We start from the raw sequence: 27,365 nt of genomic DNA on the forward strand, positions 1-27,365 counted from the left end.
AAGAGGGCCGCGTCGGGGAGCCGGAGAGGAGGAAGCGGTGACGCGATTCCCCGCGCATGCGCGCATCGGAAGGCGGAGGAGGAGGGGGGGTGTTTGCTTCTGTGGTCTCTGTAGGTCACCTGAGTGCGATGTCTGTGGAGTGAGTGACGGGGGGGCCTCGAGGGGGGGGGGCTGTGGGGTGGGTGGAGGAATAAAAGGGGGGGCCGCCACGCCTATGCAGTAAGGACCTTTGAGGTGGGGGGGGGGGAAGCACTGGCAATTTGGGGTGCCATGGGGAGCCCCCTCCTCAGAAATGGCGGGGAAGGGTGTGGGGAAACGGTTTTCCGGGGTAGGAGGAGGCGGAGGGGAGAGGGACCCCCCTGAAAATATGTGTTTGTGGCGGGGGGGGGGTCATGAAGGGGTGGGGTTGGGCTGTGGGTGTCAGGGACATCTTCCCATAAGGGGGTGCAGAAGGGAGTGGGGGTTGGGCTGGGGGGTGTCATGGACCATCTTCCCATAAGGGGGTGCAAAAGGGAGGTAGGGGTGTCAGGGACATCTTCCCATAAGGGGGTGCAAAAAGGAGGTGGGGGTGTCAGGGCATTCTTCCCATAAGGGGGTGCAAAAAGGAGGTGGGGGTGTCAGGGCATTCTTCCCATAAGGGGGTGCAAAAAGGAGGTAGGGGTGTCAGGGACATCTTCCCATAAGGGGGTGCAAAAAGGAGGTAGTGGTGTCAGGGACATCTTCCCATAAGGGGGTGCAAAAAGGAGGTAGGGGTGTCAGGGACATCTTCCCATAAGGGGGTGCAAAAAGGAGGTAGGGGTGTCAGGGACATCTTCCCATAAGGGGGTGCAAAAAGGAGGTAGGGGTGTCAGGGACATCTTCCCATAAGGGGGTGCAAAAAGGAGGTAGGGGTGTCAGGGAATTCTATCCATAAGGGGGTGCAAAAAGGAGGTAGGGGTGTCAGGGACATCTTCCCATAAGGGGGTGCAAAAAGGAGGAAGGGGTGTCAGGGACATCTTCCCATAAGGGGGTGCAAAAAGGAGGTAGGGGTGTCAGGGAATTCTATCCATAAGGGGGTGCAAAAAGGAGGTAGGGGTGTCAGGGACATCTTCCCATAAGGGGGTGCAAAAAGGAAGAAGGGGTGTCAGGGACATCTTCCCATAAGGGGGTGCAAAAAGGAGGTAGGGGTGTCAGGGACATCTTCCCATAAGGGGGTGCAAAAAGGAGGAAGGGGTGTCAGGGACATCTTCCCATAAGGGGGTGCAAAAAGGAGGAAGGGGTGTCAGGGACATCTTCCCATAAGGGGGTGCAAAAAGGAGGAAGGGGTGTCAGGGACATCTTCCCATAAGGGGGTGCAAAAAGGAGGAAGGGGTGTTAGGGACATCTTCCCATAAGGGGGTGCAAAAAGGAGGTAGGGGTGTCAGGGACATCTTCCCATAAGGGGGTGCAAAAAGGAGGAAGGGGTGTCAGGGACATCTTCCCATAAGGGGATGCAAAAAGGAGGTAGGGGTGTCTGGGACATCTTCCCATAAGGGGGTGCAAAAAGGAGGAAGGGGTGTCAGGGACATCTTCCAATAAGGGGGTGCAAAAAGGAGGTAGGGGTGTCAGGGACATCTTCCCCTAAGGGGGTGCAAAAAGGAGGAAGGGGTGTCAGGGACATCTTCCTATAAGGGGGTCAAGAAGGAGGAAGGGGTGTCAGGGACATTTTCCCATAAGGGGGTGCAAAAAGGAGGAAGGGATGTCAGGGACATCTTCCCATAAGGGGGTGCAAAAAGGAGGAAGGGGTGTCAGGGAATTCTTCCCATAAGGGGGTGCAAAAAGGAGGTAGGGGTGTCAGGGACATCTTCCCATAAGGGGGTGCAAAAAGGAGGAAGGAGTGTCAGGGACATTTTCCCATAAGGGGGTGCAAAAAGGGTTGAGGGGTGTCCGGGACATCTTCCCATAAGGGGGTGCAAAAAGGAGGAAGGGGTGTCAGGGACATTTTCCCACAAGGGGGTGCAAAAAGGGGTGGGGGCATCAGGGAATTCTTCCCATAAGGGGGTGCAAAAAGGGGTGGGGGCGTCAGGGAATTCTTCCCATAAGGGGGTGAAAAAAGGGGTGGGGGCATCAGGGAATTCCTCCCATAAGGGGGTGCAAAAAGGAGGAAGGGGTGTCAGGGACATTTTCCCATAAGGGGGTGCAAAAAGGAGGTGGGGGTAGGGGGTTTCAGGACATCTTTCCATAAGGTGACAGGGTTGCATTGGGGCTGACCGTTGTGGGGAGGGGTGGCCCTTTGCATCTCCCATGCCTGTGAATGCTCCCAAAGCTTTGCACTTTTCAGCCTTCTCTCCCCAGCTTCCTGGCCTTTGGCAAAGGCATGTGTGGAAAAAGAAATGGGCGTGGAAAAGCTCAGATTTTTTTGTTTTTGTGTGGTGCTTTTCCTGGCTGCTGTGTGAGGAATTTGTGGGCAATAGGCGAGGCTTCGTCGCTTCTTCCTCCACCCCTTTATTTTCAACACTTGTTCAGGTGTTGATCTAGGCAGGTTTCTGTGCTTTCTGACATAAATGGTGCTGATGGAAGCACCTGAAAACGCCCAGGTAGGGGTACAACAGCCTTCCCAAATGTGGTGCCCTCTAGGTATTTTGGAGCAGCCCCAGCCAGCACGGCTGGAGAATAATAATAATAATAATAATAATAATAATAATAATAATAATAATAAAATTTTATTTATATCCCGCCCTCCCCAGCCAAAGCCGGGCTCAGGGCAGCTAACAACAATAAAATAATACAACATTCTAAAATCATTTCATTAAAATTAATTCAACTCAAATTGATGGCAACCATTAGGCTAAAGTTCTGTGAAGATTGCCAAAGGAGGGAGTAATAATAGCTGCTCTACAAGGTTTCCTCTGTTCTGTTGAATGAGGAGAGATGAAAGGGTCTTTTGCGTTTGCCCTATTCTTCCTAGTGAAAGAAAAAAGAAAAAGAGATTGTGGTTGGCTCTTCACTGGAGTAGGGAACTATGTCTATAGCAGGTTCTGCCTGCTCTCTGCTGTGGCTTCTGCATTCTTTGAGGGTCTGAAGTCCTTGCCTCCCCAATTCACAGTTCAGCTGTTTGAGAAGGAAGAGTCATGCCATCCTCTTCAACTAGTTGTTAATCACAAGCACTCGTTGCCTTCAGAACTCTAATTATATCCTTTTGATTGCATCCTGAAATCCCCACATACTTCAGCCATTGCAGTTCTTAAGTTATTGCAGAAGTGTTGGTAGTGATGGTGCTGTATTAATTGAATTTCTAAGGGCCCGTCCACTTTATGATTAGAGCTTTGCAACTGCACCAAACGAAAGCTGTTACTGGGTGCAGTTCAGCATCTTGAGAATGCAAGCTTTTATTATAAAGAGAGAGGACTCTGGTGTGAAGAGAAGCCACAAAGTAGGAGCAATGCATAGTGAAATAACAAGAACCAGAGGTAATTCCGAGTGGAATATCAGCTGATCGGAATTTCCCGCTTCCTTTGCCATAGCTTTCCTACTTTCCCGGGACTAATAGCTATGTAGAACAAATAAATATATCAATTTGCATGAATGATACAGAGCAGAGGGATGTAGCTTTACTTGAGAAAGAGATTTGTTGCCGATAATACTAACAACAAGAACAACAACTCTGGTTACATTTACTGTTCACATAGCTCATACCCTCCTTCTTGTCTTCCCCCCAGGAAAATGGAGGTTCCAGCTGTACCAACGTCAAAATGCATCCATTATTGGAAAAGGAAGGTCAAGTCAGAATATATGCGCCTTAGGCAGCTCAAGAGACTGCAAGCAAACATGGGAGCCAAGGTAAAGAGCCATGAGGGGAGTGACTGCCTTTTTTAAATCTTAAAATTATTAACTAAGGAAAACCAGAGCTCACTTATTAATGTGTGAGAGAGCAAGGAGGTCTCCCGGTTGATAGAAAAGATACGGTGACATATTTGAGACCGAAGGCAAGCAGGTGTCATTGCAGGCTGTTATGTGGGAGAGATTGCTCTCTGCTGAACCAGCATGAAAATTGTGTAGATTTCATCTTTGAAATTCTGCCAACCTGCATAAGATCGTTAATCGTTCCTTTATCAGGGATGCAGGCTTAACAGCAACTTCCTGCTAGCTGAGTTCAAGCAGTCTCCATGGAGCACCTTCTTCCCCAGTGGCAGAAGGATTTGGAAACTTCTTCAGGGCGAAGTTGGCAATCAAGCATCTTCTTTTTCTCTAGGCGCTGTTTGTGTCTAACTACGCAAAGGTTCAGGAGAAGATAAACATTCTGAACGAAGACTGGAAGAAGCTTAGAGTTCAACCTATTCAATCAATGAAGCTGGTTGGAGGGCATCCTTTTCTCAAACAGGTATGCTGAGGAGGCAGCTGTTGGGTTCTGTGGTTGTGCCAGTCTGCCATGTTGTGACCCTCTGTGCCTCCTCCCCTAGGATTTGTATCCACACACCAAGATATCTCTACTTTTTTGTGTTCTGCAATGCCATATTATAAAGCAGGGTTTGTGACCTTCCAGATGTTGGCCTCCAATCCTCATCAACCCTGACCATTGGCAGTGCTGACAGGACTTGACCAACATCTGGAGGGCCACAGGTTCCACATCTCAGGTTCACAATTGATTCATAATGAATTGGAGAAGCGCTTTTGAAAAGCTTAAGTAGTGTTGCTTAGACCAGCTCATGCAGAGCATTGTCCCATGGAGAATCCCAGTTTGAACTTTCAATAAAAAATGCTAACCTTTACAAAACCAGGGAAACATGCAGAAATGGGTTTGGATAGAATGGTTTGCTTTCAATAGTATAAAGGCTTTCCTGCATAGTTGTACTCCAGTTCCTCCTGCTGGTTAGTTGCAGTCCCTTCTGCTCAGCTGTACCCAGTGATGATGCAAAAGGAAGTTACGACAGTCTCTTCGAGACCTAGATGATGAAAAGAGGAATATTGTTTTTAGAATGCTGTTACCTCCTGCCATGTGCCCCTCATTCCTTGCCATTGTTCCATTTTGTGGAACAGATTTCTGTTAGAGAATAAAGGAGGTTGAACAAAACAACAGATGTCGAGAATTTCTGTTCAGCCTGTGCTGTTCTCTTGTCCCTTCTTGCTAGAGACTTGCCTTTCTAGGACAGAGGTAGTGATAGTGCGCTTGTGGGTTGTGCAGGTTTAATCTGAGTGAGGGCTTCTCCCCGGAATCATGTCTTGAAGCCCTTCCAAGGAATACAAATAGGTGCACCTGACCATATTTAAGGGGCCTGGTTTGGTTCTCTGCATAGTCACAACCAACTCCTGTACCACTGTTATGGCTTAGCAGCAAACAAAATCAAGCCCATTTTAACACAGCAGCACAATTCCAGGTCACAGCCCACCCTAGATTCCCATCTGAATGGAGTTATCTTTGTTGCCTGATTGAATGCAGAGGAATAATCAGCAGGGTCTTATAGGTCAAAAGAGAAGCAGCAGCGGAGCCACACACAATGACTACAGCACAGTATGTTGGTGTTTTTCAATGTTCTGGGAGATGGGCCTTGGCATTTAAGAACCAGCACCTTCAATTGGGTTGAGCAACCATTGAAAGTCAGTGGAGCTGAGGTTACCTTGGCATTAGATGACTGAATAAATTGCTACCTGTCAGCTGTGTAACATCTTTTCTCACCACTCCAGTGCACAGTCGAGAGCATTTTCCCCAGTTTGACCACCCAGACCTTGTTCATGCGGACTCTGAACACTGTGGCTTTGGTGCCCATCATGTATTCCTGGTCCCCGCTTCAGCAGAATTTCATGGTAGGTGACCAGCTGCTACCATACATACAAAATCCCTTGCTGCAAATAACAGTTTTGCGTAAGAACTTCTTACTTTGAGCAAATGTTCCTGATTCAGGCATTAGTGTCTGGTTGGGGAAAGGGAACTGCTTTGCCTATTGCCCGGCTATATTGTGGGGGTGCTGCAAGGGGTGGTATATCTCTCACACTCTGCCCCATGTGGGACTGAGGAGGTCCGGCGTGATTTGCAGAATTTTAAAAAAAGTCCCATTAATGGTCTGCTAGTAGAAGCTTGAGTTCCACTGGATTATTGTAACTGGCTCTACGTGGGGCTGCCCTTGAGACTGACCCAGAAACTCCAGCGGGTGCAGAACCTATGGGACAACCTCATACCTATGGGACCACCTCTCCTGGTATGTTCTACGGAGGACCTTACAGTCTTCAAATAAAAAAATCTTGGAGGTCCTGGGCCACAGAGAGGTTAGGCTGGCCTCAACCAAAGCCAGGGCTTTTTCGGCTGTGGCTCCAATCTGGTGGAACGCTCTGTCACAAGAGACTAGGACCCTGCAGGACGTGACATCTCTCCGCAGGGCCTGCAAGACAGAGCTGTTCCACCAGGCCTTTGGCCATGGCACAGCCTGACCCCCTCCTTTGGCAATCCTCACAGAACTCTAGCCCAATGGTTGCCATTAATCTGATTTGAATTGATTTTATGATGAAATGATTTTAGAATGTTGTATCATTTTAATGTTGTTAGCGCCGCTCTGAGCCCGGCTTCGGCTGGGGAGGGCGGGATATAAATAAAAAATTATTATTATTATTATTATTATTATTATTATTATTATTATTATTATTATTCCAATGTGAGGCTGTTTCCCTGCCCACCTACAGAGAGGATCAGAGTGAGAAAAGATAGATAAGGCATGCTAGCAGAGGTGCCTGGCTTCAGATTCCCACATTATAAGGAACTTTTCGCAAAAACCCAGGTGCAGAGGCAGCAGGAAACAATCCCTGGGGGCAAGTATGAGTCTCTGAAGCTCTCGAGTGGCATGCCATTCCAGCTGTTGAGCCCCCTCCATTCTTTCCCCCTGTTGCCTTCTTGCATCTGGGTTGAGATGGTAAGGTTATAAAATGCCCCCCAACTGCACCTCTCAAGGCTGTCTCTTCTCTTTGCCTGATAGCCAGAAGAGTGAGTTGTGCACCCTGCAATGGTCAAGTGTGTGCTGGTGTATGGGGAAGTACTTTGTCTAGCCGTCTCCCCACCTCAAAACTATTTAATCCAGGAGACCAACAAATAATTAGGGAGCAGAAATTCTGAAAATGCCCTGCTGCTTCCGAGTGGGTAGGATCAGAACCGTGTGCTCCACATCCTACACCAGTGTTTCCCAAACTTGGGTCTCCAGCTGTTTCTGGACTACAGTTCCCATCATCCCTGACCGCTGGTCCAGTTAGCAAGGGATGATGGGAGTTGTAGTCCAAAAACAGCTGAGGACCCAAGTTTGTGAAACCCTGTTCTACAGGAAGGAATAAATTTCTAGCAGGTGTGCATGGCCTTGCCATCAGAGGGTGGCAGAGGGGAATACTGCATTCAGGATCCCCTCTCCCACTGATGAAGGAAGATCTGCTCTCTGGTGCTAAGAGAGGGGCTATGCAGCGAGGCCACCAAATACCCCTCTGGGATCTCGTTAAGGTAGCCGTGCAATCTGCCATTTGCAGGCGCTCCTGGTGAGTGGACAAGGGACAACCACCTGCTGTGTCTACTCCGTTTGCAGGTGGAGGATGAAACCGTTCTGTGCAACATCCCCTACATGGGGGACGAGGTGAAAGAGGAGGATGAAACCTTCATTGAGGAGCTCATTAACAACTATGACGGCAAAGTCCACGGAGAGGAAGGTAATGAGGGCAATAGTTTTCAACAGGGATGTAAGAGGCCATGTGGCGGCGGCTGGTGGACGGGAGGGGGGATTCCTTGAGTTCTTAGCATTTCAGTTTTGGAAGAGTCTTATCACCCTTACGGACACTACTCAGCTTGCACGTACAGTGGTACCTCTGGTTGTGAACGGGATCCGTTCCAGAGGCCCGTAAGCAACATGAAAAGAGCACAACCCGCAGCGGCCGCGATTCGCTGCTTCTGCGCATGCGCGTGATGCCATTTTGCACGTCTGCGCGAGCGGCGAAACCCGGAAGTAACCCTTTCCAGTACTTCTGGGTCGTCGCGGGACGTAACCTGAAAGAACGTAACATGAAACGGACATAACCAGAGGTGCCACTGTACTGGATTTGTGTGTCATCGTCGACATTATCATCGTCGTTGTGATGACAGAGGAGCTGCATGTTTTCCACGCTTGAGTATATGCCATCCCACCTTTCGCCCGATTCTCCCATCCAGAAATGCTCTCGACGTCCGTCCTGATCAGCGATGCTGTGTTCCTGGAGCTGGTGGATGCGCTCAATCAGTACTCTGAGGAGGAAGAGGAAGGCCACGATGCTGCGGAAGGCAAACGGGAAGCGGCGAAGGACGAGCTGCCTGTCACCCGGAAGAGGAAGTGGCTTTCTGTGGAAGGTAAACCAGTTACCCTCCCAGTATCACCCTCCCCACTGCTATTATGGCGCACCATGATGCTGTCAGAACCATACGGGCCTTGCTTGTTATACAGATCGGAGTCCATTTCTGCTAAAATTCGCAGCTCTTGTATCACCCCAGAAATGATGTCACCTTATGGAAGCTACCCCACGCAAGTTTCGCTAAATTTGCTAGCACTTTTTGTCACGAGCAAGGCTGCTGCTATTGATCTGCGAAGGAGCAGGTTAAGGGCTGCTGCAAACACTCCACAATTCCTATGCGGAAGTTCCTCTTCTTGTAAGAACTAAATTTCAACTTGCATTCAGATCAAGATGGCCGTGACGTGTGTATTTTGCTGCATGGGAAGCCTTGAGTGGCTACCTGCACGCTACGTACAATAATTCCATGTAACCTGTTTGTTTTGTAGAATAAAATTGAGGGATTCCTCTATCTTACACTTGGCGTATTATCTAATGCTTGTACGAGCATCTGCTTTACAGTGGTGCCTCGCAAGACGAAAATAATCCGTTCCGCGAGTCTCTTCGTCTAGCGGTTTTTTCGTCTTGCGAAGCAACCCTATTAGCGGCTTAGCAGATTAGCGCTATTAGCGGTTTAGCGGCTATTAAAGGCTTAGCGGCTTAGCGGCTAAAAGGCTATTAGCGGCTTAGCGGCTTAGAAAGGGGGGGGGGAGCGGAAAAAATCGCAAGACTCGTAAGACGTTTTCGTCTTGCGAAGCAAGCCCAAAGGGAAAATCGTCTTGCGAAGCAACTCAAAAACAGAAAACCCTTTCGTCTAGCGGGTTTTTCGTCTTGCGAGGCATTCGTCTTGCGGGGCACCACTGTACTTTTATAGGGTTTTTTCTAACTCTGCTCTGGGCCACTCCTATCTTGGAAGACCATTTCCAGGAGGGGAATAAAGTGCTTTAATTCAGAAATCTCCCTCCTTCCCTGTGATGCAGGCAACAATAAATGTCTGAAGAAGCACTTTCCAAACGACATGATCTTCACTGCTCTTTCGTCAATGTTCCCAGAGAACGGCTTTCCAGAGGACATGAAGGAGAGGTAGCCGTTTTTTTATTCTTGACACAGTATTTTGGCTTTTCTAGTCATGGGTTATAAGAATAGGCGGAGTTATAAATTCCCAGGATCAGTAACTGGAATACAGTGGTACCTCGGGTTACATACGCTTCAGGTTACAGATTCTACTAACCCAGAAAGAGTACCTCGGGTTAAGAACTTTGCTGCAGGATGAGAACAGAAATCGCGCTCCAGCGGCACGGCAGCAGCAGGAGGCCCCATTAGCTAAAGTGGTGCTTCAGGTTAAGAACAGTTTCAGGTTAAGAACGGACCTCTGGAACGAATTAAGTAAGTAACCAGAGGTACCACTGTACATGGTTTGCACAGCTTAACTTGTGAGTTTCAGCCATTGCTTCACAATGTAGGTAGAGATGCTCAACTTAAATCAAGGTTTTCCCCTTAATTACTACAGTGGGCGCTCGGGTTGTGAACGTGATCCATGCGGGTTGCACGTTTGCAACCCGCGTCTGTGCATGCGCGGGTTGCGATTCGGCGATTCTGCGCATGCACAAAGCACAATTTAGCGCTTCTGCGCATGTGCAGCCACTGAAACTCGGAAGTAACGCGTTCCGGTACTTCCGGGTTTCAGCGGTCCGCAACCCAAAAGAACGCAACCTGAAGCGGCTGTAACCCAGGTATGACTGTACATGGAAATGATCCTGCTGTGTGTGCTGCCTTATTTTGGCCTCCCACCACTGCAGTGTGAGACTCCGCTTCCTTGTTCAACCCACCTTTGAGCAAGATGCTCTGTAGGCCTATATCCTGCCATGCATTTGGCTTCCTGCGTGCTAAAGTCTGGAGCAGGTGAACTGATTTTTGGGCACTGGGCAGCGGATGAATGTGGTTCATAAAAGGAGCTGGATTAGACGGCTTCTTGGCTCTGCTCTGACTCTGTGATCCCAGAATCTGCAGCGTAATGAAGATTGTGCAGATGTATGGAGCTCCCTTGAAGGTGTTCAGTTGTATTCCTGGGCATAGTGCTTTGTGCTTGAGTAACACCAAAAACACGCGGGACGCGGGTGGCGCTGTGGGTAAAAGCCTCAGCGCCTAGGGCTTGCCGATCGAAAGGTCGGCGGTTCGAATCCCCGCGGCGGGGTGAGCTCCCGTCGATCGGTCCCAGCTCCTGCCCACCTAGCAGTTCGAAAGCACTCTTAAGTGCAAGTAGATAAATAGGTACCGCTTTATAGCGGGAAGGTAAACGGCGTTTCCGTGTGCTGCGCTGGTGCTGGCTCGCCAGAGCAGTGATGTCACGCTGGCCACGTGACCCGGAAGTGTCTCCGGACAGCACTGGCCTCCGGCCTCTTGAGTGAGATGAGTGCACAACCCTAGAGTCTGTCAAGACTGGCCCGTACGGGCAGGGGTACCTTTACCTTTACCTTTAACACCAAAAACGGCACTTGCCTCTTAACAAGGAAACCCTGAAACGGCAGGGTTGAAATGGCAGAAGAAGAATTTTAGAAAACGGCAGGTGTTTTCAAGCCCGTCACCGATGAAAACTGTCCGTCCACCCAGCTGGCTCTGAGCAATCCTCCTGGAGCACCTTCTTGAATGCCTTTGAGTGACTCTTGTATCCACCTCACTCCCTCCACAGATACAGAGAACTGACAAAAGAGTCTGACCCCAATGTGCTCCCTCCCCAATGCACGCCAAACATCGATGGACCGTGTGCCAAATCTGTTCAGCGCGAGCAGGCCCTGCACTCTTTCCACACTCTCTTCTGCAGGCGCTGCTTCAAGTACGACTGTTTCCTCCATCGTAAGTTTCCGACACAATCCCCGCCTCTCTCACCCCGGCCTTTTCTGTTCCAGCTTTCAAATTCAGGGAGAAGCAGTGGCTATTCCAAAGCGGTTGCATCCAAGTATTTGAGATGGCCCAGATGCTCCCTATGACATGGGAAACGTTCCCTAAAGATCTTAGCCAATCTTGTCTTGCCAGGTCCCTAGCAGGATCCAACTGCTCCTCTGTAAATGTATCCATAACCACCATTTGGAATGTGCCTCTGCAAAAAGTTGCCCTAGAGAAATTCCCCGCTTGCCTGCTTATCCATTCACCCACCTGTCTGCCCCAGAGTGGTTTAACAAAATCTGTAAAACGCATGTCGTGATTACAAACCATAATTCATTTGCAGGCGAACATTTCAGTTAAAACTCCTATTGGTTAGCTTTGCGTTTCCCAGACTTGGGTCTCCATCTGTTTTTTGTGTTTTTGGACTACAGTTCCCATCGTCCCTGACCACTGGTCCCGCTAGCTAGGGATGATGGGAGTTGTAGTCCAGAAAAACAGCTGGAGACACAAGTTTGGGAAACCCTGGGTTAGCTCTTGCAATACTAATGGTATTGAGCCAGGCTCAATTTGGATTATTCATCCATAATGAAACATTGCAAGATTAATTAACAGCACGTGAAAGACACGAGCAATTTCTGAAGTTCTTTGGGAGGATAGATTTTCTTTCTTAAATGCCCCCTAATCCACCCCACTCTTTCATTCTTAATGGTGGTGTGCTGGATATGGGTGGCATTACAGTGGTGCCCCGCAAGACGAATGCCTCGCAAGACGAAAAACTCGCTAGACGAAAGGGTTTTCCGTTTTTTGAGTCGTTCCGCAAGACGAATTTCCCTATGGGCTTGCTTCGCAAGACGAAACGTCCTGCGAGTTCTTGCGAGTTTGTTTCCTTTTTCTTAAAGCTGCTAAGCCGTTAATAGCCGCTAAGCCGTTAATAGCCGCTAAGCCGCTAATAGCCACTAAGCCGCTAATAGCCGTGCTTTGCAAGACGAAAAAACCGCAAGACGAAGAGACTCGCGGAATGGATTAATTTCGTCTTGCGAGGCAGCACTGTATTACCAAGTTCTCTCAAACTTGTAATAGTAACGTTTATTATTTAGTGCTGGATTTGGGGTGCTCTCACAGGAAGGGGGAGAGTGGACGTCTGATGAGGATCAGAGTGACAGGTGATCTTGTCAGGTTCTCATTGTAACCCAGACAAAATGACTTCTGTCTTCTAGCTTTTCACGCTACTCCCAACGTTTACAAGCGGAAGAACAGAGAAACCAAAATTGAAATGGAGCCTTGCGGGCCAGAGTGCTTCCTGTGGTTGGTATGTTGGGTAGAGGTTACGTTAGGGTGGGAGAGAGATGTACACTTAGGAAGAAGATATTCTGTTCAGAACACTTAGAAGTGAAGAATCTAGGGTGGTATATGTTGGAGCAAAGGGACGCGGGTGGCGCTGTGGGTTAAACCACAGAGCCTAGGACTTGCTGATCAGAAGGTCAGCGGTTCGAATCCCTGTGACGGGGTGAGCTCCCATTGCTCGGTCCCTGCTCCTGCCAACCTAGCAGTTTGAAAGCACGTCAAAGTGCAATTAGATAACTAGGTACCACTCTGGCGGGAAGGTAAACAGCGTTTCCGTGCGCTGCTCTGGTTCACCAGAAGCGGCTTAGTCATGCTGGCCACATGTACGCCAGCTCCCTCGGCCAATAAAGCAATATGAGCGCTGCAACCCCAGAGTCAGCCACGACTGGACCTAATGGTCAGGGGTCCCTTTACCTTTACCTTTATGTTGGAGCAAAAAAAGAGAGAGGGGAATTCTTTAGCACCTTTTAAGGCTAGCACATTTATTGGACCCCAATCCACTCATTAGAGTTATGCACACACACATTGACAGAGAAAGACAAATGATAGTCTGTGAGAATTTCTGTGTAAACCTTGAATGTATACAAGATAAGTGTAGCAGCCATTCACAGCAGCAACAAGTGATGATAACACAGTCATCCTTGGTTTGTTGTGCTGGTTAACACCTGTAAGTGGGAAATGAAACTGTTGCCTCCATTCTGACCTGAATGAATAGGATCAAATTTCCTGATCAGTTCCAAGTAATGCCAGAGTAAGGCCAGCACCAGAATGTCTTGGGAGAGTGTTAAGTTCTCCAGGTGGTTTCCGAATGTTTGTTTTATTTACTTTTATTTAAAAGCTCTGTTCTTTAGCTACAAAAGGCTCACAATGTGGCTTACAAAAATCACAGTAAGCAAGCCCTTTTTATTTCAGATTGGCATCCTTTTATTATTTTACTTTGAGAATGACCTGTTTGTTCTGTGTGTAGAATATAGAAGCATTACTGGCAAATAATTGCTAATGGAAGAACATTTCAAATTCCCCACCCCCAGCACTCTGACACTGACCTGAAACCCACCGTTCTTCTTCAACAACAGAAACTTCAAAGGCAGGTGCTAGCCTGGTCCTGCTAGCAAGGGATGATGGGAGTTGTAGTCCAACAACAGCTGGGGGCCCAAATTTGAGATACACAGCGCTAGGGAATCCCCATGTCTCTGTGTGGGCTCTTCTAATGAAGATTTGCTTATAGGAGGGAGCCAAGGAGTTTGCTGCTCTGCACAACCCGCGTTCCAAGTGCTCTGGACGACGTCGCCGCAGGCATCTCACACTCAATAACACTTCCAGCGCTTCCGCCTCCACGAGCAACGAAGCGAAAGAAGGCGATAGCGACCGAGACACGGGCAATGATTGGGCCTCCAGTTCCTCTGGTACTTGACAGATCTTCTCATTGCCCTGTGGGAAGGGAGCGGGTGTGTGCAGGAGTTGCAGGAATCGTGGCCGCCAGCAGTTCCTGCTGAGCAAGATTTTCCTGTGCTTCTTGGGGTTGCTGGTTATACGGATCGAAGGAGACGCATAGCCTGCTGTTTTCAAGGCAGAGTTCCTCCAGAATTTACCGTATTTTCCGCCCCATAAGATGCACCTGGCCATAAGATGCACCTAGTTTTTAGAGGGGGGATGCAATGAAAAAAAGATTCTTTAAAGGGAGCACAGAGCAGAGCCTGTATGCATCCCAGGCTTTGCTCAGCACTCCCTTTCATGAGCCACGTAGAGCGTGTGTGCGGCTCTTGGGGGCTTTTCCCCGAGGAGGGAGAAGGGCAGCCCGTCAGCTCGTGAAAAGGAGCTCTTGGGGGCTTTTCTGGGAGGTGGGGAAAGGGACAGAGCCATGCGCTCTGTCCCTTCCCCCACCTCTCTCAAGAGCCGCGTGTTAAGCCAGAAGCCAGGACAGCTAGCGGGATCGCTGTGCAGCTGGCTGTCCTGGCTTATGGGATAGCCCCGGGCAGCGGGATGAAGGTTCCCCCAAGAGCCGCTCTCCCTTTAAAGAGCTGCGTGGAGCGTGTATGCGGTTCTTGGGGGCTTTTCCCCGAGGAGGGAGAAGGGACTGCCAGGCTGCCCTTCTTCCTCCTCGGGGAAAAGCCCCCAAGAACCGCACACACCCTCCACGCGGCTCTTTAAAGGGAGTGCTGAGCAGAACCTCCCGCCTGCATTCGCTCCATAAGATGCACACACTCTTCCCCTTACTTTTTAGGAGGGGGAAAGTGTGTCTTATAGAGTGAAAAATACAGTACTTCCAAACAGAGCTTAATCCCAGAACCTGCTTTCTGCATCCAGGTTCAAGCCTGGAGTGGGGTTACAGTGGTGCCTCGCAAGACGAAATTAATCCGTTCCGCGCGTCTCTTCGTCTTGCGGTTTTTTCGTCTTGCGAAGCACGGCTATTAGCGGCTTAGCGGCTATTAACGGCTTAGCGGCTATTAACGGCTTAGCGGCTATTAACGGCTTAGCGGCTTAGTGGCTATTAACGGCTTAGCGGCTTAGTGGCTATTAACGGCTTAGCGGCTTTAAGAAAAAGGAAACAAACTCGCAAGAACTCGCAAGACGTTTCGTCTTGCGAAGCAAGCCCATAGGGAAATTCGTCTTGCGGAACGACTCAAAAAACGGAAAACCCTTTCGTCTAGCGAGTTTTTCGTCTTGCGAGGCATTCGTCTTGCGGGGCACCACTGTAGAGATAAAAGCATCTGATAAAAGCCTACCTTTTTTTTTTTTTTTTTTTGAGGATTGTCCCGCGGCAAAAGGGACCAGTAGCTCCTTTGCAGCTTGTTTTTTTAGGCGAGTTCTCTTCCAACCTTTTGTGTTTGTTCTCGTGTTGCCCTAGAGGCAAACTCACGTTGCCAGACCCCAACCAAGCCGAAGCTCAGCCCTGCCTCTTCGCAGCCCTTCATGACTGACATGCCCCTGGAGCCTGTCGAGTGGACCGGAGCCGAGGAGTCCCTCTTCCGCGTCTTCCACGGGACTTACTTCAACAACTTCTGCTCAATCTCTCGGCTCCTGGGAACCAAGACCTGCAAGCAGGTATGGTGGACCTCTGGGTGGCTGGGAAGAGCAGACCGGCAGCACCACCAGACATCGCATGTGCAAAGTTCCTGATGCCGAGAGTCCTTTGAACGAGCTGCATTTCTCTCCCGGCAGGTCTTTCAGTTTGCAGTAAAGGAGTCCTTGATCATGAAGCTGCCCATGAATGAGCTCTTGAATCCCTCCCAGAAGAAGAAGAGGAAGCACAGGTGTGTGGCCAGGGCAGCCTGTCCAGTAGGAGGCTCACGAGGAAGTCCCACCTAAAAACAGTTCCATTGGGCTACAGAATATAGTTGCCCCTTGATGAAGCCTATGGGGAGGGCAGGGATTGCCCAGGACAAATTAATCCCTAGCTGTTGTTTCTGCTTTCCCACACATATTGAGGAAATATCTAAGATGTAGCTGCTTCATGCCCATGCCCCTCTCTGAGTGTTGCTTGGCTGGAAAGCCCCCTGCCGCCCATGTTGCTTTCCCCCCAGCTCCCAGTTCCTCTGGGAAGGATCTGTCAGGGAAGATTAGGATAGAAGCTACTGAGCCTTGGGGATTCAGCATGGTGTGTCATCAGGATTAAAACTGGGCGTGGCGATCGCACAGGGTCCCTGGACGTTTCACCCGTCTATTGATCCCTGTGCCACCACTTTATTTCCCGCTGCCACCACCCAGGCCCTACCTGGTACAATACTGAGTCCAGTCAGGGTTAAATTGGAACATAAACTTTTGTTTATTGCAGTTTAACAAGCATGTGGTTTCATAAACAGTATCAGTCAATTACATTCATGGAGTGCCTATCCAGACCGAAGGTCCCAGGCCACAGAGAAGTTAGGCTGGCCTCAACTAGAGCCAGGGCTTTTTCGGCTGTGGCTCCGATCTGGTGGAACACTCTGTCACAAGAGACCATGGCCCTGCGGGACTTGACATCTTTCCGCAGGGCCTGCAAGACAGAGCTGTTCCACCAGGCCTTTGGCCAGGGCACAGCCTGACTCCCTCCCTTGGCAATCTTCGCGGAGCTCTGGCCCAATGGTTGCCAGTGGCTTGAATTAATTAATTTTATAATGAATGATTTTAGAATGTTGTTTATGCTGTACTTTTGTACTGTTTTATTGTTGTTAGCCGCCCTGAGCCCGGCTTCGGCTGGGGAGGGCGGGATATAAATAAAGATTATTATTGTTATTTTTATAACTTCCACTACCTGCTCTCACTCACTAAACCACCTCTCAGATATTTACTTGTCTGCCTAGCCCCTAACTGTTCCTGACTCAGCCTATTTTGTTACACTAACTCAACCTACCCACAGACTCTATCCCAATTCACTCCCACTCCAACCAACCTCCCAATGAACACCACCCTTTGCCCCTCCCAGAGCTGGTTTTATAGTCCCTCTGACTCCACCCCTTGGGTTCTGATTGGGTAACCTGTTTAACTATTTCACCTCCAGCACTCATATGGTAACGTCACACTGGGGCATTCTTTTCTCTCTCCTCTCTCCCCCTGTCTCCAACAAAGGCTCTGGGCTGCTCACTGTCGGAAGATCCAACTTAAAAAAGGTACTGTGCATTCTCCCCCAACAATGTCCCGGTTCGATTTTCTGCCCAACTGGAAATTTTTTTGGGGGGTCCAGAATGTCAACAGGCACCCGGTTTTGCCATGCCTGTAGTCTTTCCTGTTTGAATCTCGAACAGAATCCCCTTGTCGCTTCCCCTAAGGCAGTGCCATTCAAGTCAGAGCAGGTATCCCCTCATTGCCCTTAGTGTTATTTAAAGAAAAACCCTTTACGGGGAAGCTATGACTGCCAAGGTCTGAAAAGGGTAGCCTCTTGTCGTTCAAGCCCTATTCTAGCGCTAGAAGAAGCAGAGCGTGGCCCTCTGCATGTGGGGCACACTGTCCGTTGGGGGTCTCCTGTCTGTCTGACCCTCAAACTTCCACGGGGCTCAGCTCACAGCTTCCCCCTCTTTCTCTTTGTGCAGACAGCTCCTCCACTCAGGTCTACAACTACCAGCCCTGCGACCACCCGGACCACCCTTGCGACAGCTCCTGCCGGTGCATCATGACCCAGAATTTCTGCGAGAAGTTTTGCCAGTGCAATCCCGACTGTAAGGGGCGAGGCACTGGGCCGGGCTTGAAAACCCTGGCGCGTGGCGTTCCAGGAAGAGTGGGCAGACACTCGACCTCATGTGGGTTTGTTTTCCGTTTTTCTCGTGGCGCGCGAGTCCCTTTGAAATGTGTCTCTGTTGTTTCCTCCCGCAAGGCCAGAACCGTTTCCCAGGCTGCCGGTGCAAAACGCAGTGCAACACCAAGCAGTGCCCGTGCTACCTGGCGGTCCGAGAGTGTGACCCGGACCTCTGCCTGACCTGCGGCGCCTCGGAGCACTGGGAATCCAAGGTGGTCTCCTGCAAGAACTGCAGCATCCAGCGGGGTCTTAAGAAGGTATATCTCTGTTCAGAGAGTGGGGAGGAGAGAGAAGGTTAGTCGAGATTGCATGTTGTGGGTTGGTGCTAATGAAAAGGTGTGGATATTTGAATTTTCGGGGGGGGGGGGCGGAACGGGGAAAGCCTGCATAAAAGTTCTGTGCAACTGATGTATTTTGCATGACTCATTTTGCTTCCGCTAGCCATGGGGAGGAGCAAGAAGTAATGACAAACGCTCAACCCCAAGCATTTCTCATTATTTCTCGCTCCTCCCCATGGCTAGCGGAAGCAAACTGAGCTATGCAAAATATATCAGTTGCACAGACTGATGTGTTTTGCATAACTCGTTTGCTTCCGCTAGCCATGAGGAGGAGCAAGCGGAAGCGAACAGACCACTGTAAACACTTCAACTCTTTGGCAGGTCTTAAATAGCTCTTGTAATGTTACATAGACTTTGGATACGATGGAGGAATGGAAAAAACAGGAGGATTTATAATAATGCAGTTGAAAAAGTTAACTACAGAACCCACAGAAGGGAGGAGGGAAGTGTTGCGATTCGGAGGAATCTCGTGTAATTCTTATTATTTGCGGTTTTGAGCGTGAATGAATTTGTAAAAACCAAATAAAAACAACGAAGAGAAATGCTCAACCCCAATGCCATTCTTTAATGGGAATGCTAAGTAAGTTTCACAGCTTCGACAAGCATCACTGGGCTTATTTCCACAGCCGTAAGGGCTAAGCAGCTTGCTTTTCCGAAGGGGGTCCTCTGAGCATTGCTGCTCTAGGTGCAGAGCACCAACAGATTGGGAGCTTTGTGTTAGAGCAGGCTTCCTCAACCCCGGCCCTCCAGATGTCTTGAGACTACAGTTCCCATCCTCCCCGACCACTGGTCCTGCTAGCTAGGGATGATGGGAGTTGTAGTCCCAAACATCTGGAGGGCCGAGGTTGAGGAAGCCTGCGTTAGAGCATCAACTGATTGGGGGTCTTTGAAGGACAGGCATCTTCCAGAACGGATGTGGGTAGTGGATAACGGATGTCTTGAAGGGGGCCTGGAGTACCTATTTGGTCCCTCCCAGCCCTCTGAGTCCCTGGGTCAGTGTGGTCTGCCGCCACTTTCCCAGGGACCCGGCAGGGCAGGCTGAGGCACCTTCCATCTCTCCTCCTCTTAGCACCTGCTGCTCGCCCCATCGGATGTTGCCGGGTGGGGAACCTTCATCAAGGAGGCGGTGCAGAAGAATGAATTTATCTCTGAGTACTGCGGGGAGGTGAGTTGGGAGGCAGGATGTGGCATGGGAGATCCAAATTCCTCTCTGGCGTGGCCTTCCTCTGCTCTGTTGGGGTCAAAGGGGGTGGGTGGAGGGGGTGGGGCATTTCTTGGCATCCCACCTCCATGATCTCATCAGGCGGAAAAGGGACTTCATGGAGGAAGTGCAGCTTTCTTTGGTCAGGAAGCAGATCTGGCGTTGGATGGGAAGCCTGTGCAACTGTCAAATCCTTCCCCAAAGTACGTTTTGTGGCTAGCTCTGGTTTTGCCGTCCCCCCATAGCCCAAAGGCTAAGATGAGGCAGCTAGAAATGGCCTACCATTGGACTTTGGGGGCCCTCCCTGGGTCAGCACCTGGGGCTTGAAGATCCAGGCAGACAGCCTCTGCGTTTGTGATCATTTGTGGCCAGCTGACTTGGGATGTGGTTGGGGGAAACTTTCCAGGCAGTCATGATGCTATTCTCTCAAACTCTTAGGGGTGGGGGGATATTGTAGCGCATAAGTAGTGGTCTTTGCCATTCTACGAGAAAGTGAGGCTGAGCTAGGGCTAGGTGCTCTCTTCTCCTCCATGACTATACAGTGGTACCTTGGAAGTCAAACAGAATCCGTTCCAGAAGTCCATTTGACTTCCAAAACATTCGGGAACCAAGGCGCGGCTTCCGATTGGCTGCAGGAAGCTCCTGCAGCCAATCAGAAGCCGTGTAGGACATTCGACTTCCGAAAAACATTCGCAAACTGGAACACTCACTTCCTGGTTTGTGGCGTTTGGGAGCCAAAACGTTTGACTTGTTCGGGATTCAAGGTACGACTGTATTAGCTCCCCCGCTGTGCTGTTTCTTGCAGGGAATGTGTGCTGGTCTTTTTCCGCTTTGGGGGGGGGGGCTCTTGTCTGCCCGATCTGGGGGTTCTTTGCGGGAGGTTGATCCCTGTAACAACCCTATCTGCTTGCTTGACAGGATCTGACTTGGTCTCCTTTTGCCCACTCACTGGCTTTTATCTATTGTCCTTCCTTCCTTGCTTGCTTCAGCTCATCTCTCAAGATGAGGCTGACCGACGTGGGAAGGTCTATGACAAGTACATGTCCAGCTTCCTCTTCAACCTCAATAACGGTAACTGACAAGCAATTCGCATGGTTGTGGCAATGGGGGAACCCCTCCCCCCAAAAAATCCAGCCCCTCTGCTTGGTTTGGAGAGAGGCAGTTCAGCTTTTTCAATAGGGCCCAGTAGTGTCTGTGGTCTCTTTAGCTCTGCTTTTCTTCCCCGGACAGATTTCGTTGTTGACGCCACCCGGAAAGGCAACAAAATCCGGTTTGCAAACCACTCTGTCAACCCCAACTGTTATGCCAAAGGTAAGATGGGTGGGCTCAGCGGCTGTTCTGTGGGAGCAGAATGGCCCCTTGGTGTCTTTTTCATTCCCCCCCTCCCCAATAAATAAATAAAGCAGACATGGTAGGGAATTGCATTTTTAAATAATCAGGTCGGATAAAGATGAGCACAGCAAAGCGGTTCTGTAGCCAAAACCCCCGGAAATGTGGCTGCAGGTTTTTGAAAGTAGAAATCTTCGGTAGAATCGGTTTTCCTGGAAGGGGAGGTTTGGAGCACAGATAATAATAATAATAATAATAATAATAATAATAATAAATTTTTATTTATACCCCACCCTACCCGGGCTCAGGGCAGCTAACGACAAATTTGAAACACTTAATTATAAAAGCAACATAAAATACAGTATAAAAACATGAATAACAATAAAATTCAAAAATCAATTTAGATAATCCCCAGGGCTAGCTGGCTGAATTGGTCCTACTTGAGCCAGCGAGGAGGCCAGGGGAGAATTAGCTGTGGGGTCTCAGAGCAGGTAATCTTCATAAAAAGGGGAGAGGGAGGGAAGGAAGGGGAATAAAAGATCAGGCTAAGTTCAAATTGAAAGCCAGGTGGAAAAGCTCTCTCTTACAGGCCCGACGGAAGGAGGTTAAATCTTGAAGGGCCCTATTCTCATGGGACAGAGCATTCCACCAGGTCATAGCCATCACTGAAAAGGCCCTGGTGGAGGATAGTCTGACTTCCTTAGGGCCCGGGACCTCTAAACTATGGTTGTTCATGGACCTTAAGGTCCTGTGCAGGGCATACCAGGAGAGGCGGTCCCGTAGATACGAAGGCCCTATCAGGGGTTCTGGGGGGAAAGGGAGTAACATCCTGCAGCTGTGGGGGAGAAACAAGAAGCTTAGATGAGATGAAGGCTCAGTGTCTGAAAGCCCTAATTCAGATACTGCTGGAAGCCAGACTCACTGCACTGAGTGCCTCCTGCAAAATCCAGAATGGCAAAAAGAGAATGATAGTTATTGGCCGTCTAATGAATTTAAGAAATAGATCCTAGCGTTCAGTAAAAGCTTTTGGGTTTCTAGTCTTCGTAAATAAAATGGGAGGGGGGAGGTTTGGATTAACCAGTTACTGTTGTCTATGCCAGTTTGATGCTTATGTGCAAAAGTAGATTCTGACTGTGAAGATACCATCTGGAACCTTCTTCCCAAGTTTTGCTGTGTCTTAGCAAGTACCCTGAACTCGGGACCACGTACGTGGATGGTTGGTGGGCGGCCGGGACCCTGAGGAGCAGGGGGGGAGGGGGGGGAGCGATTGTCATACATTGATGTGGCCGAGCAACTGACACACTCCCTCTCTTGCTCTAACTCAGTGGTGATGGTGAACGGAGACCACCGCATTGGGATCTTTGCCAAGAGAGCTATTCAGGCCGGTGAAGAACTCTTTTTCGATTACAGGTGAGAGTGCGTGCAACAGGGAAGGCGCGCAAGCTTTTTAGCTCTGGGAGGTGCTGAGAAGTTGCGGAGGAAAGTCCACGTTGCTTTCTCTTCTCCGCAGGTACAGCCAGGCGGACGCGCTCAAATACGTTGGCATAGAAAGAGAAGGCGAAATAATCTAGCCGTGCTCCCAGCAAGCATCGCCGCACCCTATCCATGCTGCTTCCCTTGTTGCTGTGTATGTCGTGAGCGCTTCATTCCATCCAGGTCCCTCTTCAGAGAAGGAAAGGAGGAGCAGGAGAGGCCCACAAACTTCCTACAGAAGTGAGATTCTGACTTCCAAGGCCTGAGCTGGGGAGCACTTCTCAATTGCCGTCGGAGGAAAATCCAGAGGTGCTGAAAAGGCGTTTTGAGCCCTGCCCCGTGCAGAATGAGCCTGGGGTTGGGACGCTGGGCTTTGTGGGCTCTGTTGGTCTTTTGCGGGAAAGCCTGGTTTGAGCTGAAGGAAGTATTATTTTCCTCTGGCTGCCTCCTCCCTTCTCTGCAGGCAAGAGCAACACAAGCGAGAACCCCAACTGCAGGGAAGGATGGGCCATGAAGTGCTAAGCACAGGAGGTCGCGGGAGCAAGGAATTCATGTAGGCTAAGGAGCTGTAGATAGAAGCAAGGAGCATGGGCACATAGAGATATGGGCAGAAAGGTGAGGAGGAGTGTTTGGGGCAGCTAAAGTGGGTCGGTCAGATGGGGCAGAGGGTTGTAGGAGGCGTCAGGGCATGGGAGGCGCCATCGGCTCTGGTTTGGGTCTCCCATGGTGGTGATTTGACCCCTTCTGTTGGTTGCATTAGGGCGTAATGGGGCTTCTCCTCCCTAGCCATAATCGGGTCTCTTCCATCCCGTCAGTATGTGTTAGATATTGGGAGACGGGAAGTACAAAGCGTTCTCAAAGTCCAGAGGAAGCCCCGGTTGTTTTCAGTCCTGCGAGGCTGAACCAAGAGTCCTTGCTGGTAGCGACAAAGCGACTGCGCAGAATGGTGCTGCAGCTGCGCTGCCCAAGACCCGCTGTTTTTGAGAAATGACTCTGTGGCTACAAGCCTTAATTCCCCCAGAGTCTCATGAGCAATTCTCCTGTCTCCTCTGAAGCAAGGAAGTTGCTTATCCATCATCTGTCCTCTTCTAAGCCCTCCAACAGAATCTCGGGCCCTGCAGCGCTGGCAACACTCCTCCTCATTTGCTGAGTTCACGTTTTTTGGTCAGACTCTACCCCTTTAAGCTTTTAAATAAATGAATGAATGAATCAGCACCTTTGAAGTTGCAGGAGGTTTCATGCAAGGGATGTTTGGGGGTACGTGTCCCAGCTAGAATGAAACCTTACGAAATGCTGTTTCAGGGATGGTATCGGGACTACAACTCCCATCTGCCCCTGCCAGTGTGGCCCGGGATGATGGGATGTGTAGTCTGTTCCTGACCAAATTCCTCTCCCTCAGAAATCCGGATTCCCCCCTGCCTATTGATGTACAAAACAAACGAGTTAGCATGCACTTTAGGATAATTTGCTCCACCATGGGTCGGCCGCGGAGAGCTGGGCTCTCCGTGAGCTGTAGAGGGTGGAAAGCTGAGTCGATGGCGTGAATTACTGTAAGGGCTGGATCCTCATCAGCTCCGGCAGTAATAATAGCCAGCTTTTCCTGCTGTTGAGGTTATTTGCAGGCACCAGCAGAAGACGAGACGTTCTTCTCAAAGTTTGGCATAGCAGCTGCTGCGTGTGACGGTCTTGTCCATTTAGAGGTGGCGAAAGAAGTTTTACACTATGGGGCTGGGTTTCGTATTAGTAGTATGCAGAGCTTTTGAATTCTGCAGAATTATCTCCTGCGTCATCAGGGAGCGGTTTCTTACTACCGGCAGAGAGCAACATTTTGGCCTAGTCTGAAGGATTTTCAGCCATTTCAGATCATGATAGCTGCCTAATTGTAGAAGCTCCCGCATTTGTTCCAAGTAGAACACTCTTTGAAAGGCTTCATTGGCCAAATCCCTTCCCCTGCCTGTCCCTTGGCCTACATTTGACATGTAGAGTAATACCATGGATAGTGTCTGAACATGCGTAGAGTGCATTTTCTCCCATATAGCTATAACCTTCCCTCTGTCATTTGGGATCAGGGCTTTCCAGGCAGTGGGCCTGCGATTGCTGGACAGCCTAGACTTCCCAAATCTTTCTCGGAAATTAATCACAGAAAGAACTAAGCAGCAGTGACTGCGCCCCTTTCCCTGTTGCTCATCGTTCCCCAGCACCTGAATACTCATGGTGGCGGGGAAACAAGGACATCTATCACGCACATAGTCGCTCAAACCATGTTGCTCTGCTTCCCAACACGGATATTGATTCTGTTGTGAGAAAAGGAGAACCAGTAGCTGCCCAGCTTGCAGTCCTCCTCCTCTCCCTGACTGTTGCTCATTCAGGACCCTCCACAGCAGCCCTTATCTGTAAAAATGCGAAGAAACTGACTAATTGTGATGGGAGTTTTCTGGGGCAGCAGCCTGCTTCCGAGATTACATGCATGCGCGCTGGATGCCGAAGTTAATAAAAGAACTCCTCGATGCATTAAACCAGGGTTTCCCAAGCTTGGGTCTCCAGCTGTTTTTGGACTACAACTCCCATCATCCCTAGCTATCAGGACTGTCAGGGATGATGGGAATTGTAGTCCCCAAACAGCTGGAGGGCCAGGTTTGGGAAACACTGTGTTAAATGCTGCCTAAAGCCATGAAGGAGGCTAGCGTTCGGCATTGCTATCGGCATAGCAGCAAGTCATTTTTGGTAGCAGGGAAGGTGGCATTGGAGTGTGAGATTAGCTATGGGGTTGTAGCTAAATAAAATAGATGCAAATGCACTTTCCCACCTCAGCTACCTCTGCACCCAACTTTAGATTAAGGAGAATATGGTTTCTGGGGCAGACTGCAGTGGGAGGGTCTGCAACTCTCTGATTTGACCAATGGCTTGAAGTGCCAAAGTGAGCTGCTGCCTTTCAGAAAGGAGCTATCCAGTGCTGAACCAGGCACTGTCTTAAGGTGATGCAAGTTTTAATACTTTGCTAGGGGCTGGCTGGGCCTATAGTAATAGGCGCTTCATCTGCTCATCTCCGTTACAAAAGTAACTTAACCCATAAAAAGGCATTGTTTGTGCAGCTGTTTGGGTGTTTGGACCTCGCATCCATAGTGCATTCTGTTCCCTCTTATAATGCAAGCCTGTATCGCTTGACACTTTCGAGGCACGGCGCAGAGGTTGGCCGGGGCAGAGGCCGCCAGTCCCCTCCCAGAACATTTATAGCGTGGTAACGAGAGCAGGTTTAGCATGCAGCATTGTGAACTTGTATGCTTACTTCCACCACACACACCCCGCCCCACAACACAGCACACACAAAAAGGAAGTTTAATGGAACTGCTCTTGTGTTGGAGAAATGGTGGCGGGGCAGAGCAGCATCTCTCAAAGCCACTCTTGTCTTGGCCTCTTCCTCCCAACTCCTCTGGCTGCTTGTGTCTCTGTGCTTTGCTGCTGGCAACTTATGTGCACTTTATATATTATGGCTTGTAAGAGTTTTGTCTTAATAAAGTTGTAGTGACTGCTGAGTTAAGTCTGTCTCTTTTCCAGCTTGCCTGGGGACAGTAAGCTGGAGTGACCGTTTGTCTGACCCCGGTGGGGTAGGGGCCTTTGTTCAGCCTGCGGGCAAAAGTTGATGGAGCAGTCGTTGGGATACTTACCTCTCTGTGCAGCATGGTGTCCTTTCCGCCCATCCAAGCAAGCAGGCAGGATTAGCACAGGCCAAGGGCAGGCAAAAACACTTGAGGAGGGCGAAGAGCAGGGGTGTTTGGGGCCCAAATAGAGAGATCTGGTCTAACCCCCTCCCCCCGGCACTTCCCACACCCTCAGGAGACCGAGAGCCAGGACAGTACATGCATGTTTCGAGATGACAGCACTGTAACTGAGGAATGCATAAACAAGTTGAGATACACACGCATAGTGTCAGGGAACTGCCATCAGAGACAAGAGGAGAGGTAAGGCTCCCCAATGAGGCAGGGGAGGGAACTAGCAAGGAGAGAGAGAGAGCTTCCGCTGGGGAAGGAAATCAAGGTGACACCAGGAAGAAAGGGGAGGCTGAGAGTACTTCGGAGGGAAGGCTCTGAGACTCTTCCAGTGAGATCAGCGGGGAGAGCACAGGACCTCCGCTTGGCACGCCTACTCTGCGCAGAAGGCTTCCGCGCAGAGAATCTAGGAGGAGACTTGGAGTCAAGGAATTCTTATGTTGGAAGAAGTTTAGGAAATGCCCACTGACGGATTCTGCCAGTGACTGAGACAGTCGCGTTGTGAGGGCTGTCAAACCAGGGAAAGGTTTAGCTATACAACCAGCTTGGAGCAGTTTGGAGTTTACGCACAAGCAACCCCAATTCCCATTGCACATAGAGTTGTTGAGTTAGAAGGGACCCTGAGGATCACCCCTGTGACATTTGCGTAGGGCAGCATTCCCCAAACTTGGGTCTCAGCAGTTTTTTAGACTACGCTTCCCAGCACCCCGATCATCTTGCTAGCTAGGGATGATGGGAGTTGTAGTCCAAAAACAGCTGGAGACCCAAGTATGGGAAACACTGGTATACAGAGTCCCACAGCAGAGGGGAAAAGACAAAAAAAAGTAGGGAGTGATGAGGTGCTTTCTACTTTGTTTTGTATTGTGCGTGTGGTTTGTGTCTCTGAAAACGCCTGCCTCACGATGTCAGAGGTACCCAAAGGAATGTTTCATCTCAGTCACCCTACAAATAAAGGCCCATAAGAGGGGGTGGGGAGCCCATATTAAGATGGTGCCTTTATTAAGCTGACTGAAATGTCATGAACTGGTGTGCAAGCTTTTGATTTCCCTAGGCTAGATGGCAATGAAAAGCAATGACAAACCTAGACATCATCTTAAAAAGCAGAGACATCACCTTGCCGACAAAGGTCCGTATAGTTAAAGCTATGGTTTTCCCAGTAGTGATGCATGGAAGTGAGAGGTGGACCATAAAGAAGGCTGATCGCCGAAGAATTGATCCTTTTGAATTATGGTGCTGGAGGAGACTCTTGAGAGTCCCATGGACAGCAAGAAGATCAAACCTATCCATTCTGAAGGAAATCAGCCCTGAGTGCTCACTGGAAGGACAGATTGTGAAGCTGAGGCTCCAATACTTTGGCCACCTCATGAGAAGACTCCCTGGAAAAGACCCTGATGTTGGGAAAGATGGAGGGCACAAGGAGAAGGAGAGGACAGAGGACGGGATGGTTGGACAGTGTTCTCGAAGCTACCAGCATGAGTTTGACCAAACTGCGGGAGGCAGTGGAAGACAGGAGTGCCTGGCATGCTCTGGTCCAGGGG

The 27,365-nt window shown here is 49.8% G+C and overlaps 1 protein-coding gene across 5 annotated transcripts; it reads left to right on the forward strand.

The window, feature by feature from the left end:
- Positions 1-9: 9 nt before the first annotated feature.
- On the forward strand, positions 10-25,593 carry EZH1 (enhancer of zeste 1 polycomb repressive complex 2 subunit). 5 transcript variants are annotated; one of them, XR_003703368.2, is made up of 20 exons: positions 10-139; positions 3,678-3,798; positions 4,211-4,339; positions 5,641-5,760; positions 7,512-7,632; positions 8,129-8,302; positions 9,261-9,363; positions 10,970-11,133; positions 12,381-12,472; positions 13,736-13,913; positions 15,356-15,552; positions 15,670-15,761; positions 17,056-17,096; positions 17,517-17,642; positions 17,798-17,976; positions 19,127-19,222; positions 20,177-20,329; positions 20,489-20,569; positions 21,913-21,997; positions 22,098-22,150. XR_003703368.2 is itself a non-coding variant. In XM_028701987.2 (20 exons), exons 1-20 carry the CDS (start codon positions 57-59, stop codon positions 22,156-22,158), a joined length of 2,325 nt encoding a protein of 774 aa, XP_028557820.2. In that variant the 5' UTR covers positions 10-56; the 3' UTR covers positions 22,159-25,593. The 5 variants fall into 5 exon arrangements, 2 of the variants coding, with proteins under 2 accessions (XP_028557820.2, XP_028557823.2); XM_028701987.2 differs by having other exon boundaries at positions 20,248-20,329; positions 22,098-25,593; XR_013390469.1 differs by having other exon boundaries at positions 20,489-21,997; positions 22,098-22,161.
- Positions 25,594-27,365: the final 1,772 nt, after the last annotated feature.

Source organism: Podarcis muralis, chromosome 13, assembly GCF_964188315.1.
Source record: "Podarcis muralis chromosome 13, rPodMur119.hap1.1, whole genome shotgun sequence".
Lineage (NCBI taxonomy): Eukaryota > Metazoa > Chordata > Lepidosauria > Squamata > Lacertidae > Podarcis > Podarcis muralis.

Bases quoted from the DNA above. Each gene is read 5' to 3' on its own strand.
- EZH1 (XM_028701987.2), top strand. From the start codon at position 57: ATGCGCGCATCGGAAGGCGGAGGAGGAGGGGGGGTGTTTGCTTCTGTG. The intron at 12,473-13,735 runs GTATGTTGGGTA...ATTTGCTTATAG, and splicing joins CAGAGTGCTTCCTGTGGTTG to GAGGGAGCCAAGGAGTTTGC. The intron at 20,570-21,912 runs GTAAGATGGGTG...GCTCTAACTCAG, and splicing joins CCCCAACTGTTATGCCAAAG to TGGTGATGGTGAACGGAGAC.